Genomic DNA, 15,762 nt, shown 5'->3' with positions numbered 1-15,762 from the left:
TACAAAGTAAAGTGGAAGCCACTGGTAAAAAGAAATCAAATATACAGGACTTAAAGAAGAATACCACTTGTAATTATTGTAAACAAAAGGGATATTGGGTTAGGGTGTAGAAAGAGAATACATGATTCCAAAAATGAAGATAAATATATTGTTCATCAGGAAGTAATCTAGCTTACATATGTGATCTTTCTTCCACATGCTTATCAAACCTCCAGTGTAAATAGGTAAAGTGAGTGGGTATGTGACTCAGGAGCAAGCCTACACATGACTGTTGAAAAATTCTTGTTTTCAAAATTAGAATCTCTAACTGAACCTATGTGTGTTAGAATAGCAAACAACAAGCTGATTCCTGCAAAAGGTGAAGGTGTCATTGAAATACAGGCATTTCTCCTAAACTTAGTCACAGCTTATTTTCAGTGGAAGCTATGACAGATAAAAACTTTACCTATCGCTATCACAAAAAAGATTAATATTTTAAGAAGTGACCAAGGTAAAGGATATATCAATAGTGACTTTCAGGATTTTATCAGGAAAAATGGTATGTTACATGAATGTTTAGCTCCATATACACCTCAACAAAATGGCCGAGTGAGAGGAAGTTAAGGGCAATCGTAGAAAGTGCAAGAACTATGTTTATCACCAAAAATGTGTCACCAGAATAATTGTGAACTAAAGCTTTAAACACTGCTGTATATGTTCTTAATAGAACAACTTCAATCAAGTACAAAGCATGACCCCATATGAAAAGTGGTTTGGACGAAAACCAGATCTAAAGTATATCAGAGTTTTTGGCAGTACAGCTTACATGTTGATACCATCACAGTTCTGTAAGAAGTTTGATTCAAAATCAAGAAAATTATTGTTTGTTGGATATGATGGATATTCATCAAATTATAGACTTTGGGATTGTAACAAGAGAAGAATTGAAGTGAGCTGCAATGTAAATTTTAATAAAGATGAAACAATTTAAAAAAAATGAGGAAATTTTTAGGTTAAAATTTGAAATCTTAGATGACAATGACGAAAGTGACTATGATGCTATGACTATGTGTGATATTCAAGAATGTGACAATATAGAAAGTTTAGAAACATCACAAGGTAGTAGTTCTCAAGCAACAGATCATGATGATGAGGATTTTAATTTTAATCTGTTGTATGATGCCGAAGATAATATTAATAACAGACAGTTACGCAGCAGAAATACACTGTCTACGCCTGACTATTATGGTGTAGCAAACTACTGTGAAATACTTGAACCTACAACTTATGAGGGTGCAAAAAATTGTAAGGACTCTAGCAAGTGGCAACAAGCAATGGAGGAAAAAACAGATGTCCTAAGTTTAATAACACATGGGACTTGGTAAAATTGCCAAATGGTGCAAAAGTGATACGACGGTAAATGGGTTTATCGTGTTGAACGCGATTTTATGCAAGAACGTGGAATATACTGTGACGAAACTTTCGCGCCCGTTGTGCGGTATGACTAGTGCGAATTTTGTTATGGAAAGTGCAGTGGAAAAGGACTTTAGACTTGCTTATTTTAATGTACAGACTGCATTTCTGTATAGTGACTAGCCAGAATGTGTGTATTTGAAGCAGCCAACTTCAACTGATTTTGAAAGTAAGAAGTCACAGAAGTTAGTGAAAATTAAATAAAAACTTATATGGACTTACGTAATCACCAAGATACTGGAAACAGAAGTTTGTATCTTTTCTTAATAAATTTGACTTTAGACAATTATTAAAAAGTGATCAATGTGTTTTTGTTGGTAATTTTGCAGATGCTGAAACTTATTTAGCAATTTATGTTGATGATGGACTCGTCATGTCAAAATCAGAAAGTGCTATTAATGAACTTATAAAAACTTAAAGAAAATGTTTAAACAAACTGTTCACGCCTCTATCTAATTCAAGTTTATTTTATGCATTTTTACAATCCGGCAACATAGTGGCGTAGGGAGATATATTATGCCATATGTGAAGATAAGGCTAGTCCCTTAAGACACCCCAAAGACGACAGCACTCAAATACGAGACGAGATCGGTGATACAGCATTCAGCGCGAGCGGACATAATACTTATTAGCATTCATATTATATGTATTGTGTAATTCAAAATAAAGTCAGTTTGTTTTCGCACGGAGTTTGATTATTCACCAGCGGCACAAGCGAAGTGCATATCAAACAAATCTATGGTCATTCGAGTCGAATCATTAAATTCTTGTGTTGAAACAGTGTAAATTCACCGAATTCCGAACTCATATTTGTGTCATCAAATTAGCGGGCGAAATAGTGCATTCATAGTGGCCCGAGCGCGTTATAGACTGTCGAACGTTAATCTTAAGACAGTTACATAATTGGACAACTGTGGGTTTAAAATCTGTGAAGACCTATTATACGAGTTGAGGCGAAGATCCTTGGCGCCAGGAGGCTAGCTGTTAGAATAAACACACATATTTTGGTGAGCATATCCATTTCACATTCCCTTTTATTAATCAGTCTTTGTACCTTTATTCTGCACATGTAATAATTCTGAGAACGTTAGGGTCGAATATCAAGCAATTTATAATCTGTTTCTGTGTACTGTTTAATTCATTATAAAATTATGGAGAATTTAAAGCGAAAAAGGGGCGGTTTTAAATGCAAACTCACAATATTTTCGAAATTTATATTAGCGTTAAATGATAAAATAACTAAGGGTGAAACGATTTCAGATTTAGAAGTATTACAGGCTATTGAAATGATAAATAATATAGAACATTTACAGGGCGAATTCGATAAGGTTCAGGGGCAAATAGAAAATACGGTTCAATTTGAATTATTAGAGGATGAATATACGGAGCGCGAAGAATTCTATTTCAAATATTATTCACAATTAGCGGTAGCGCGAAAAATCATTCGCGATAATCAACAAGTAGCTTGTATAGAAAGCGATAAAGCAAGTGAGCGCTCTAAGAATTCATATACAGGGCATTGTATTGAACTTAAACCTATCGAGTTACCAAAATTTGATGGTAATTATAATAATTGGTTAGATTTTGCAGATCTTTTTGAATCTTTAGTTAACAGAAATGAGTACTTAGACAATATAAGGCGTTTTCATTATTTACGAAGTTCATTACAGGGCGGTGCGGCGCAGGTCATACGAACATTAGAGTTTACCGCCGAAAATTATGCAGTTGCGTGGAAATTAATTAGGGAAAGGTACGATATTCATATATTATTCATATTATTTCTTGTAAGTTCGATACATCGACTTTACGCGCATGGGAGAATAGCAAAACACATAATGAAATTCCTAGTTTTGATGATTTTAAAACGTTTTTAAAATCAAGGGCGGACCTCTTAGAATCTCTTGAGGTAAATCAAGCTGAAAAACAAAATACACGGAATATTTCTCAGGCGGGCGCATATTCACGGAATACGAAATATTCACATAACATTCGCGGTCTATATTCATCACAGGGAACTTTAAATAAATCGGATAATACACACTGTTGCCCTATTTGCAAAAGGGAACACACCATTTATCAATGCGGCGAATTTTCAAAACTTTCATCTAGGGACAGGTTTGATAAAGTAAGACAGGTCAATCTTTGCACGAATTGTCTTAAACCTGGACATTTCTATAAGCGGTGTAGACAATCAACATGTAAGAAATGCGCGTCAAAACACCATACGTTATTGCATCCAGATAGATCAAGCGAACAGAACGCAGCTTTAGTTCATCAACCGGTAGAAAACGCGAGCGATATACGATCTGCAGATAATATACAAGGTAGTTTAAACACTACCAATTTGTCAGTTTCGGCAGTTAGCGCTGCAGATCAAACTATACTGTCCACAGTATTAGTTAATATTTTTGACGGCCAAGGTAAGGCATACATAGTGCGAGCTTTGTTAGATTGCGGTTCACAAAGCTCATTCATAACCGAAAATTTATGCGATAAACTTAGATTAAAAATGACAAGCGCGAACATATCAGTCATGGGCATAAATAATATTGCATCTCCCGTTCGATTCAAATGCGAAATAAATATACAGTCGCGTAGCGATATAACTTTTCATACAACTTTAAATTGTTTCGTAATACCAGAAATTACGGGGTGCATGCGGGCATCTGAAATAAACATTAGCGATTTGCAGATACCTAAACATTTAAAATTAGCGGATAATCATTTTCATAAACCACAAAAGGTCGAATTGTTGATAGGAAGTGATCTATTTTGGCAAATACTGGGCACAAACAGATTTAGTTTAGGTAAAAATAAGCCATTCATGCAAGAAACAATGTTTGGCTGGATCATAGCAGGGCCGTATATCAGCCAAAACAAAGCATCAGAAAAGCGAATAACTAAGTGTAATTTCACAAACACAATCGAAGTTACAGAACAGCTAAGTAAGTTCTGGGAACTTGAAGAGGTTTTCAATGGAAAACCTGCACTCTCGGGCGAAGAAATTGCATGCGAAAAACATTTCGAAGATACGGTGAAACGCGACGCGACAGGCAAATTCATAGTATCATTGCCATTCAAGGAACCGATAAGTTCACTCGGTGATTCATTTCGTCAAGCAAAAAATAGATTTTTAAATCTCGAGCGTAAGTTGAATAAAGATGCCAATCTTAAAACTCTTTATAGCGAATTCATCCAGGAATATAAAGAGTTAGGACATATGAAAGGTTTATGCAGAATTACGGAAGCGGCAACAGACTTTAGGGTAAATACTACATTTTATTTTATGCCACATCATCCAGTATTAAAAGAAAGTTCTTTGACGACACGTGTGCGGTTTGTGTTCGATTGTAGTGCGCCAACTACAAACGGCATTTTATTAAATAGTATTCAAATGGCCGGACCAACCTTACAAAATGATTTATCTCTATTTCTTGATGATCAGGGCATCATGAGAGTAGGCGGGCGTTTAAAGCATTCCGAGTTTACGTATGACAAAAATTTTAGCGGCAGATCATATAGTTACATCGTTAATATTTAATCATTTTCACAAGGATCTTATGCATGCTGGTCCTCAGCTTTTACTTGCAACTATAAGAGAAACTTTCTGGCCGTTATCAGGAAGAAATTTAGCGCGACGTACCGTACACAAATGTGTAAAATGTTTTAGATTAAAATCTAAATCCACTCAGCCAATAATGGGTGACCTACCTGCCCAGCGTCTCGCAGGTGGCCCACCGTTTATTATAACAGGTGTAGATTATGCGGGCCCTTTCTTAATTCGCGATAGAAAGGGTCGAGGTTGTAAACTAATAAAGAGTTACATGTGTCTTTTTATTTGTTTTTGTGCGAAGGCCATACATTTAGAATTAGTTACAGAACTGTCTAAGGAATCATTTCTGTTGGCCTTTAGAAGATTTATTGCGCGAAGAGGCAAGCCTCAAAAGATGGTCTCCGACAATGGAACCAATTTTATAGCAGCTAGTTCGGAGTTAAAATTGTTAAGAAAATTTTTAGAGCAGCACACTCCCGCGATAAGAGAATCCTTGCTAAAGAATAATATTTCGTGGTCCTTCATACCTCCCTATTCTCCACATTTTGGCGGACTGTGGGAAAGCGGAGTAAGAACAGTTAAGCATCATTTGCATAGGGTTTTGGGAAACGCGCACTTAACGTTCGAGGAATTTTATTCGTTGCTTGTGCAGATTGAAGCTATAATAAATTTCCGACCGATTCATCCTTTATCCTGTGATCCAAATGATCTCTCCCCATTAACTCCTGCACATTTTCTCATCGGAAGACCACTTATTACCAATCCAGATCCAGATTTGCGTCATGTTCCAGTTAATCGGCTCTCAAAATTCCAGCATATTCAGCAGCTTTCTCAGCATATATGGGAACGATGGAACAAAGAATACATCTCCGAACTACAAAAACGCACGAAATGGACTACTACTAACGGTGAAGTTGCGGAAAACACGTTAGTGCTCATAAAAGAGGACAATTTACCTCCATTAAGGTGAAAGTTAGGTCGCGTGATCGAACTTTTACGCGGCAGTGATGGTGTAGCCAGAGTTTTTAGGATAAAGGCAGACAATGGTATCATAACTCGTTCTTTTTCCAAGGTGTGTCCGCTACCCGTTTCGGACTAAGTGTAGTTTAAACATTTGAACATTTAGCATTAGCAGACGATTTTGTTGGCAGTGTTTGCCAAGGCGGGGGCCATGTTCACGCCTCTATCTAATTCAAGTTTATTTTATGCATTTTTACAATCCGGCAACATAGTGGCGTAGGGAGATATATTATGCCATATGTGAAGATAAGGCGAGTCCCTTAAGACACCCCAAAGACGACAGCACTCAAATACGAGACGAGATCGGTGATACAGCATTCAGCGCGAGCGGACATAATACTTATTAGCATTCATATTATATGTATTGTGTAATTCAAAATAAAGTCAGTTTTGTTTTCGCACGGAGTTTGATTATTAACCAGCGGCACAAGCGAAGTGCATATCAAGCAATACACAAACTGTAAATTTAAATAATAGATTACATTTTGTTGGACTTTACATTGAACAAGATCTTAGTGCGGGTACAATTGCTATTCATCAACATAACTACATAGCAAAATTTCGTAGTAAATTTAATATGACTAATGCTAATCCATTAAAGATTCCTGCTGAGCCTAGCGTACCTTTGTCCTGAGGAAATTTTTTAAATTGTAATAAATCTTTGCCATATCGTGAGGCTGTTGGTTCACTAATATTTCTAGCAACCACCAGTTGCAGTTAATCAGGTAAGCAGATTCTTTAATGCTTGTAGTGATGAAAATTGAAAAGAAGTTAAAATTAATTTGTATCAGGTCTTTGTTTTATATTTGTTGTCAAATCTTGAATAAGTTAGAGTGTTAGAGTAAGCTCCTGAACTAATGTAATATTGAAGATTTGAAAAGAATAGAATTTTGATTTTTAGGTTATGTCACTTTTTGTCAAACTGTTAGATGTAAGCACATGATTTGTAAATATTCTCAGGCTTATTATTCAATAAAATTGTTACTAATCGATCGTCGGGTTGTTTTATTTATCAATTAGTATAAAAAATATTTGTATTGCCGAATAGTTATGTAAATTAATTATATATCTAGCGAATTAATTTTAACTTACGTTCCCCACACCAGTATAATTTGGAACTTCTTACCTCATTGTTTATGTCGAAAACACCTTCTTGTATCTTTTCGTATATTTCTTTGGCAGTATTAATAAAAGCTTCCTCAACATTAGCAGCTGTTTTGGCAGAAGTTTCCATAAAAACTAGACCATGTTCTCGGGCAAAAGCATCACCTTCTTCTTTCATGACTTCTCTCCTACTTTCTAGATCACTACAAAAATATCACTTGATAACATGACGCAAATTATTGCAATGAGTCTAACAATGATAAAATTTAACTGATTTGAACTTTACTCTAAAACTTCAATTGCAACATGTAGCTTCGTCGAGGAACTAATTGTAAGATATTCATGTTTAAGAATAAGAAGAATTGCGTTTTGTTATTTTTGTATTTCTGTGTTTAGTTTAAAATAGGTACTGTCTTTTGTCAAGTTACTATATAATTGAGGACATAACCTCAATAATGTAATTAATTAGAGAGTTTGTAAAAGGCACATGTTTTGTAAAACGTTCTTTTGAAATATATGTTTATTTGAGCCATCTACATTTATTATTACCAGTTATTACTACATAACAATTATTTGGCGACGAGGAAAATAATTGAACAGATATTTTGAAGAAAAAACATTTTAATAGTTCAAAATGTCTAGGAATGAAGATGGTGCCAGGGGTTACCAACCAATTATTAACGTAGTAAATACGGGCGGTGCATCTTCATTAGCCATTTATAAACAGGGTGACGATTTTGAAGTTTTTGAGGAACGTTTAGAACAATATTTTGGTGCGAATTTGATTGAGGAATCTAGAAGGGTTGCTGTTTTAATCACATTACTAAGTGAGGAAGTTTATAAAGTTTTAAGAGACCTATGCAACCCAGAGAAACCCAAGGAAAAAGATTTTGAAACTCTAATGAAACTTTTAAGTACTCATTTTAAGCCTAGATTGTCAGTGTATCGAAGAAGGATAATTTTTGACCTGTTAAGGCAAGGACAAGAGTCAGTTAACGATTGGTATCTGAAAATTAAAAACCAGGCAGCACAATGTGATTTTGGTGACAAATTGTTATACCGGGTCCAAGATAAGTTTGTGGTAGGCATGAGGCCAGGGCCAATACTAGATAGGCTTTGTGAAGAAAGTCCTTCAAAAAGTTTGCAAGATTTTTTGGAAATTGCTTTGAATAAGGAAGCAGCATTAAGGGAACAAGGTAACAAAGTGGAGGTTAATAGATTTCAACAAATAAAAAAAGTGGAATCCCGAGTGGAAAGGAAAGAAAATAGTGGAGAATCAGAAGAGAAGGCAGAGGTAAAGTGTAATTACTGTAATAAAACAAATCACACCTTTAGTAAGTGTAAATATAAACAATTCACTTGCAAAAAGTGTGGTAAAAGAGGTCACATAATGGCAGCCTGCAAAGGTAAAGTGGAGAAAAATTATTTATTAGAGAATGTGGAAGACTCTTTAGAGTTGTTTAGTTTAGATTTGGAAGAAATAAATTCTATAAGGCCAATATGTGTACCTGCTTTACTGGAGACGTGTCAACTCAAATGGAACTTAACACTGGTGCAGGAGTTTCTTGCTTGCCATATTCATTTTATAAAGAGAAACTAGGTCATGTTCCATTGGAGAATACTTCTCTTAGATTAAAAACTTATTCAGGAGAAATAGTTATACCTGAAGGCAAGATTTCAGTGAATGTATCAATAAACAATTGTTCAAAAATGTGTGAATTGATTATAATTAAAAAAGCTACGAAAATTTTATTAGGCCGGGATATCATTAATAAATTTAATTTGTCTTTGAAAGATTCTGAAGTTATTATAAATGATATAACGATTTGCCCTGATAAGTTATCTGATTTGTTGTCAAAATTTTCAAATGTTTTTAAAAAAGAGTTGGGTTCCTATAAAGATGAAAAAGTCAGTTTAGAAATGAATGAAAAGGTTAAGCCCATTTTCCACAAACCTCACCCAGTTCCGTTTGCTTTTCGTGAGAAGGTGAAAAATGAGCTTCACAAATTAGAAGCTGAAGAGGTTATAGAGAAAATTTCAAATTCGAATTGGGGAACACCACTAGTGCCCGTTATGAAAGCAAATGGCAATATTCGTATTTGTGGCAATTATAAAATAACAGTGAACAAGTATTTGAAAGATTTTAATCATCCCTTACCCAGAATAGATGATATCTTTGTTGCTTTACAGGGTGGTCAAAAATTTACTAAATTGGATTTTTTAAATGCTTATAACCAGTTAGTTTTAGATGATAATACCAGTCGTTTGTTATCGTGGAGTACCCCATATGGTATTTATAAGGTAAATCGTTTGCCTTATGGTACAAAACCTGCTTGTTCAATATTTCAAGCTATTGTAGAAAAAGTTTTACAAGGTTGTGCAGGTACCGTAAATTTTTTAGATGATGTGGTCGTCACAGGTAAGAATTTTGATGAACATTTAAAAAATCTGGAGGAAGTCTTATGTAGATTAGACAAGGCTGGATTTAGGTTAAATTCAGGAAAATGTGAGTTTTTTAAAGATAGTATTTCTTACTTGGGTCATAAAATTACAAGCCAAGGATTAGAAAAAGATAAAGGAAAAGTAAGTGCTATAATTAATGCACCTCGACCCAAGAATTTAACAGAAGTTCGTGCTTTTGCTGGGATGATAAACTATTATTCACGTTTTATTCAAAATTTGCAAGGAATTTTGAAGCCTCTATACAATTTAATTAGTAAAGGTACAGAATTTAAGTGGACAAAAGAATGTGAAATGGCTTTTGAAATGGCAAAAAAAGAATTAGTTTCAGACAAATTGTTAGTTCACTATGATCCACAGAAACCTATTCGTTTAGCTTGTGATGCTAGTGATTATGGTATTGGAGCAGTTCTAATGCATGTAATGGCTGATGGTTCAGAGAGGCCAATTTATTATATTTCTCGTGTGTTGACTAAGGCTGAGCAAGGTTACTCAATGATAATGAAAGAAGCATTAGCTGTATATTGGTCTGTTTCTAAACTCTACCAATATTTAGCTGGTCAGAAATTTGAAATTTCAAGTGACCATAAGCCTCTGCAAGCTATCTTTGGAGAGCATAAAAGCTTACCAAAAATGGCTGCTGGGCGTATTCAACGTTGGTCATTGTTTTTAGCTGGTTTTAATTATACTTTTCGCTTTATTAAAGGTGTCGATAACTCGAAAGCTGATGCTCTATCAAGGTTACCTTTACCTGTAGGTGAAGATGAAATTGAAACAGATTTAAATTTTGAATATATCAATTTAGTGGAAAACTTACTACCAGTTGATTCAAATTTATTATGTTCTGAAACACGAAAAGATGTAGTTTTAGGTAGTGTGTATAATTTAATGAGATATGGGTTTCCTAAGCATACTGAAAATTTAATTTTTAAGCCTTTCTTAGTTAGAAAGAATGAACTCTCAATAGAAAAGGGTATTATTATGTGGGGTTATCGAGCAGTCATTCCCACTAGCCTTAGACAACAATTGCTTGAGGAACTTCATAGTAATCATGAAGGGATAATTAAAATGAAATCAAATGCGCGTTCATACTTCTGGTGGCCTAATCTAGATTCTGATATAGAACAAATAGTAAATGGTTGTAAGGTCTGTGGACATCTAAAACCAGAGCCCACCAAAGCTAAATTAATTAAAACTCAATTATCGACTTATTTTTATGAAAGAATTCATGCTGATTTTATGGGACCTATTAAGGGGAAAATGATACTCATAATTATTGATACTTTTTCAAAGTGGCCTGAAGCTTTCATAATGAGTTCTACTGATACAGAAGCTACTATAGATCGTTTTAGAGAATGTTTTTCCCGATTTGGTTTGCCGCGAATTGTTGAAACGGACAATGGAAGTCAGTTTACTTCTGAAAATTTTTGTAATTTTTTAACTAATAATGGTGTAAAATTTTTGACTTCACCACCTTTTCACCCAGCATCAAATGGATTTGCGGAAAATGCGGTAAAGTCTGTTAAATCTGGTTTAAGGAAAGCACTTTTAGATGAAAAAAACAAAAATGTTTCATTAAATACATTATTGTGTCGATATCTTTTCTCTTACAGAAATTCAGTTCATGCTACAACAGGGTTGTCTCCCTCAAATGTTAATTTTAAGTCAAAGATAAGAACACGTTTAGATTTATTAGCACCAAAAGGTGTGCAAGTTAATGAAAAAGCAAATAAGCAAGAACAGAATTATAAAGGGAAAAGAGATGTACATTTTGAAGTAGGGGAGAGAGTCTGGTGTAGAGATTATAGGAACCCAAATAAAAAAGGTTGGGTGGAATGTGAGATTGATGAGATTTTAGGTGATAGAATTTATTTTTGTAAGTTAATAGATCAAAACATTGTTTGGAAAAGACATTTGAACCAGATATTAAAGAATGTATCTAATCCCTTAGATGTAATTGTGCCAAATGAGAATGTGTCTCAACCTTTAGATGTAGTTGTGCAAAATCCGGTTATTATACAAAATGAATCAGAGCAAGAACTACCGATAACTCCTGAGACAGAGCTAGAGGCGATTCCAGAAATAAGTTCGAATGATTTAAAATTTGATAAAAATACTTCAGTGGTTGAAAATGAAATTTTGTTAAAAACTGTATCTGGTGCAAAAGATAATCTTAAGTTAGTTAGTAGTAGACCTAAGAGGGAAATTAAACCACCACAACGATTGAATTTGTAAAGGGAGGTATTTGTAAGATATTCATGTTTAAGAATAAGAAGAATTGCGTTTTGTTATTTTTGTATTTCTGTGTTTAGTTTAAAATAGGTACTGTCTTTTGTCAAGTTACTATATAATTGAGGACATAACCTCAATAATGTAATTAATTAGAGAGTTTGTAAAAGGCACATGTTTTGTAAAACGTTCTTTTGAAATATATGTTTATTTGAGCCATCTACATTTATTATTACCAGTTATTACTACATAACACTAATAATCTTAGCTTTAAATAAAATGAAAACTGTAAAAATGCGGAGCTGAAGCTGTCTTGTTTTCTCCGAGTTTATTTCTAATAGCTAGTAAGCAAAAAATTATTTACTTTGCCCCCTTGGTCACCCAAAGTATGATTAAGAATTTTAAGATTTGCAATAGTAAATTTGAATAGTTTTAAAAAGGGTAGTTCGAACAAAAAAGTTATACCTTTTGTTTCCGATCAACATTATGACCATATTTGAATTCGAGTGTTGCCTTGCATCATCTAACCACGTAGTAAGATGATTAAATGTTTCCCTTCTAGTAATATCGTAGACCAGAAGTGCGCCTGCAGCTCCTCTGTAATACGATCTCGTAATGGACCTAAACGCCTCCTGTCCAGCTGTGTCCCAGATCTGTAGCTTGATTTGTTTGCTATCAATTGTGATCATTCGAGCTCCAAACTCCACACCAATAGTTAGATCATGAACCGGTTGAAAGCGTTTGTCGGTAAATTGTAGTAACAGACATGATTTACCCACACCTAAAAAACAATAAAATATTATTAAGGAAAGCCGGTACTTTGTATTGTATGTAAGTCATATTATTTTAGTTAAAACACTTATATTGCAAATGCCAATATATTCATAACTAGTGTTGTAAGCCCCCTTACGATGCTCGCTTTTTAGCCAGGCCTACATGTTTAATTTGTTTACTATAAGTATATCTAATTTTGCGAGTCTCGTGTTTCCACAAATAATAAAATTCATTACAAATATTAGTTTCATAAATCAGCTTCCAGTAATGAAAGCGCTTCAGAAATTTGCTCATATTTTATTTATTTATATTCACGGGATGTCCCCATTTTTACAAAAACGTAACAAAAATAGAATATCCTAGCCATAACAAAAATACTAAAAATTAAATAATGATTAAATAATTACTAAATAATATTAAACAAATGATTACATTAAAATAAATTAAATTTTCCTGAAAATCTAATTAAAAATAAAATGAATTCTCCAAGTTAAAAGTCACTCATCTTTGAACCCTAACATACTCAGTCAAAGAGTGCTTAAATCTTACAGAAGTAATTCCCTGTGCCTGATTCTAGGAGAGAGAATTTACCATAGTTTGTCTGATAGTGTTTTATAGATTTGGGAAGTCAGGACTTCTTGGATCTTTAGACATTCAGATAGGTTTGAAACTTTCATTAGCATCCGTATCAGGTCATCATACAATAGTAAAAAATGACAAAACTTTATTATCTCAGAAATATCATTAATAAACAAGTTAAAGAGAAGAGGACCCACATGTGAACTGTGGAAGAGGTTTCTACAATGCCAAGTGAGATATTTGTTTAGAATTAGTTCAAAAAGTTTAGGGATGGCAGATAATTATAAATACAAATAAAGATTTTTGAGAAAGGGGTAAATTAGGCCCTATGCACTATGGTACATTAGGGTGAATTCTATGCACTTTTCGTACATACACATCGAAAGAAAAGTTTAAAGTCAAAAATATTTTTTTTTACAAAAATATATTCAAAAAACGAAGCAAAAAAACAGAAACACGCGATTTTTCTTTTTTGCCCCCTAACTTTTATCCACAAGAGTATGATATAGGCGTCGCTTTCCAAAAAAATAATTATTAACTAATTAATAAATCATTAAAAATTAATAAAATAATTGTTTAGTAAACCTCGTACGTTTTTACCAACATTTAACTCAACTTAGATAATATTTATATTTAGATATAAGCTGTACAAATATTACCGCTTGTGAAAATTAATAAAAAATACATTATTATCAAAGTTCTCCTATATAATATTAACCCGCTAGAATGTGTGTTCAGATATTTAGAATATTATTGTTGACAAATATGTTATCAACACGCATAACGCTAAAGAGGGATTATTAATATGCAAAATGATAAATTTCTGTCATAAATAAACAAACTACAAATATTCAACAACTTTGAAAAGCCGATTATATTAAAATAATGTAATTTCTTCTTATATTAGGCCTTAGAACAGTTTTTTTCGATCTTAACGCTGCAGTCGTATTTGTGACGTTTACTGCCACCTGTCTCGCCATCTTTTAACAGGTCTTTGGTGAGAATATTTGGTCTGTTTATTAGTTCTAAATCCTGCTTGAAAATCCTATCTCTTTCTCAATATGATTGTTTAGTCTTTTCCTTAGTCATTCCGTATTTTTCTTATTCCTTATTATAGTATTTTTTAACCAACTTCTAACAATACTATGTCTCTATAATTCTCACATTTCATTTGTCTTCCCTTTTTATGGCTCGGGTATATTGTTTTGTCGCTTCTTGAAACACTTCTTTAAATTCTACTTGTATCAAAAAGTGATATGTTTTAATATCTGTTCCTCTTTTACTTACGATTTTAGTTATATAATTTAGATGACTTTTCTCTATTATAATATGATCAATCTCATTAATTGTTTTTCCATTCGGGGAGTCCCCGATAGTGGCTGCAAGACCTTGACGTGGGTTCGGGCGCTTAAGCTGACTATCAGATAGGGCTGTAGTATGGCACAGGAATAGGAAAAAGTATGTGTATATGAATGAATGGATTTCCTTAATAAGGAGCTCTCCGTTGAATGAAGGTACCCATAATAAACAAGCTAGGCCTGGTTAACGAGAAGTATGAACAGATGTGAAAAGACCTCGCTAGAACAGTTACTGTCACCTTACTTAGAATACTTAGTACTCTAGAATATATGGGAATCTCTCCTAGGTAGTTGATAGACTAGGAATGGATGAACTGCTTCAGTGACTAAGAAGCATGTACCCAAGTTAACCTACTCCTATCAGGTTGTACACTACCCCTGGCGGAAATTCAATTAGAAGGCTCTCTGATCTTCACAGCCACATCTACAGTATACGGCACTACCCATATTACCAACGTATAGTTGGTATATTTAGACACGATAATATCTATTATATGTATCTATCCTATATTCCAAGTACAACCAAGAAAAGGTTATCCATTCTTCATCCTTCTTCCACTATACCTACATCCCCAAGAGACAACCTGCACCTAACTAAAAACCGATGAGAAAAACTAGCGAAAAATACCCTTAATCCAAAGTGTGAGACACTGTGCTGAACGATGCATGATCCCACGATAAGTGGTCTCGAAAGGTTCCCTCCGGATACCAGCAAGCCTGACTTGCTCAAGCGGGATTCTGAGCGAGTGAACATTTATTCCCTAGCTACTCGTGGAAACAATACGGAACCAATAGTAAAAAGAAAAGAAAAAATGAATGTTCAGGGGGCCAGTGAAAATACACCTAAAAGAGACATTCGAGGGCAAAAGGAGGAGACTAAGTAGGGCGGCACGGAAGCAGTTATATAGGCGCCTGAAATCAGGAATACCCTATGAGAAAGCTCTAGAAGAGGTACAACAAACAAGAAAACGTTCAAAAAAGAAAGAGAATGAAGGGGATAAATCCTCTTCTAACACAACTCCTGGGAAAAGAATCAGGTCAGATGCAAGCACCCTGAGGTTACGCAAATGAAACGATCCCGACCTGAGGAGATACATTACGGAGCTGCAACTAGCGGAATCAAGGTTGGATTAATCCACTATTTCCACTAAGATTAAAACCATCAAACTATTTTTCATTATTTTAAATATTGAAACAGATTATGTTTTCAAAGTAATTTACTTTTTGTAATAG

At 34.2% G+C, this 15,762-nt stretch overlaps 1 protein-coding gene across 1 annotated transcript in view; it reads right to left on the bottom strand.

Moving 5' to 3' along the window:
• The window catches only part of Rab2 (RAS oncogene family member Rab2), a 34,836-nt gene that overhangs the window by 11,216 nt on the left and 7,858 nt on the right, over positions 1-15,762 (bottom strand). The window contains exons 2-3 of the mRNA XM_072535017.1: positions 12,284-12,599; positions 7,152-7,332 (exon numbers count right to left, since the gene is read on the bottom strand). Coding sequence (XP_072391118.1) covers positions 7,152-7,332; positions 12,284-12,599 — 497 coding nt within the window. The remainder of the gene's footprint in view (positions 1-7,151; positions 7,333-12,283; positions 12,600-15,762) is intronic.

Source organism: Diabrotica undecimpunctata, chromosome 6 (assembly GCF_040954645.1).
Source record: "Diabrotica undecimpunctata isolate CICGRU chromosome 6, icDiaUnde3, whole genome shotgun sequence".
In the NCBI taxonomy this organism is placed as follows: Eukaryota; Metazoa; Arthropoda; class Insecta; order Coleoptera; family Chrysomelidae; genus Diabrotica; species Diabrotica undecimpunctata.
This window is presented reverse-complemented; position numbering and strand designations above follow the sequence as displayed.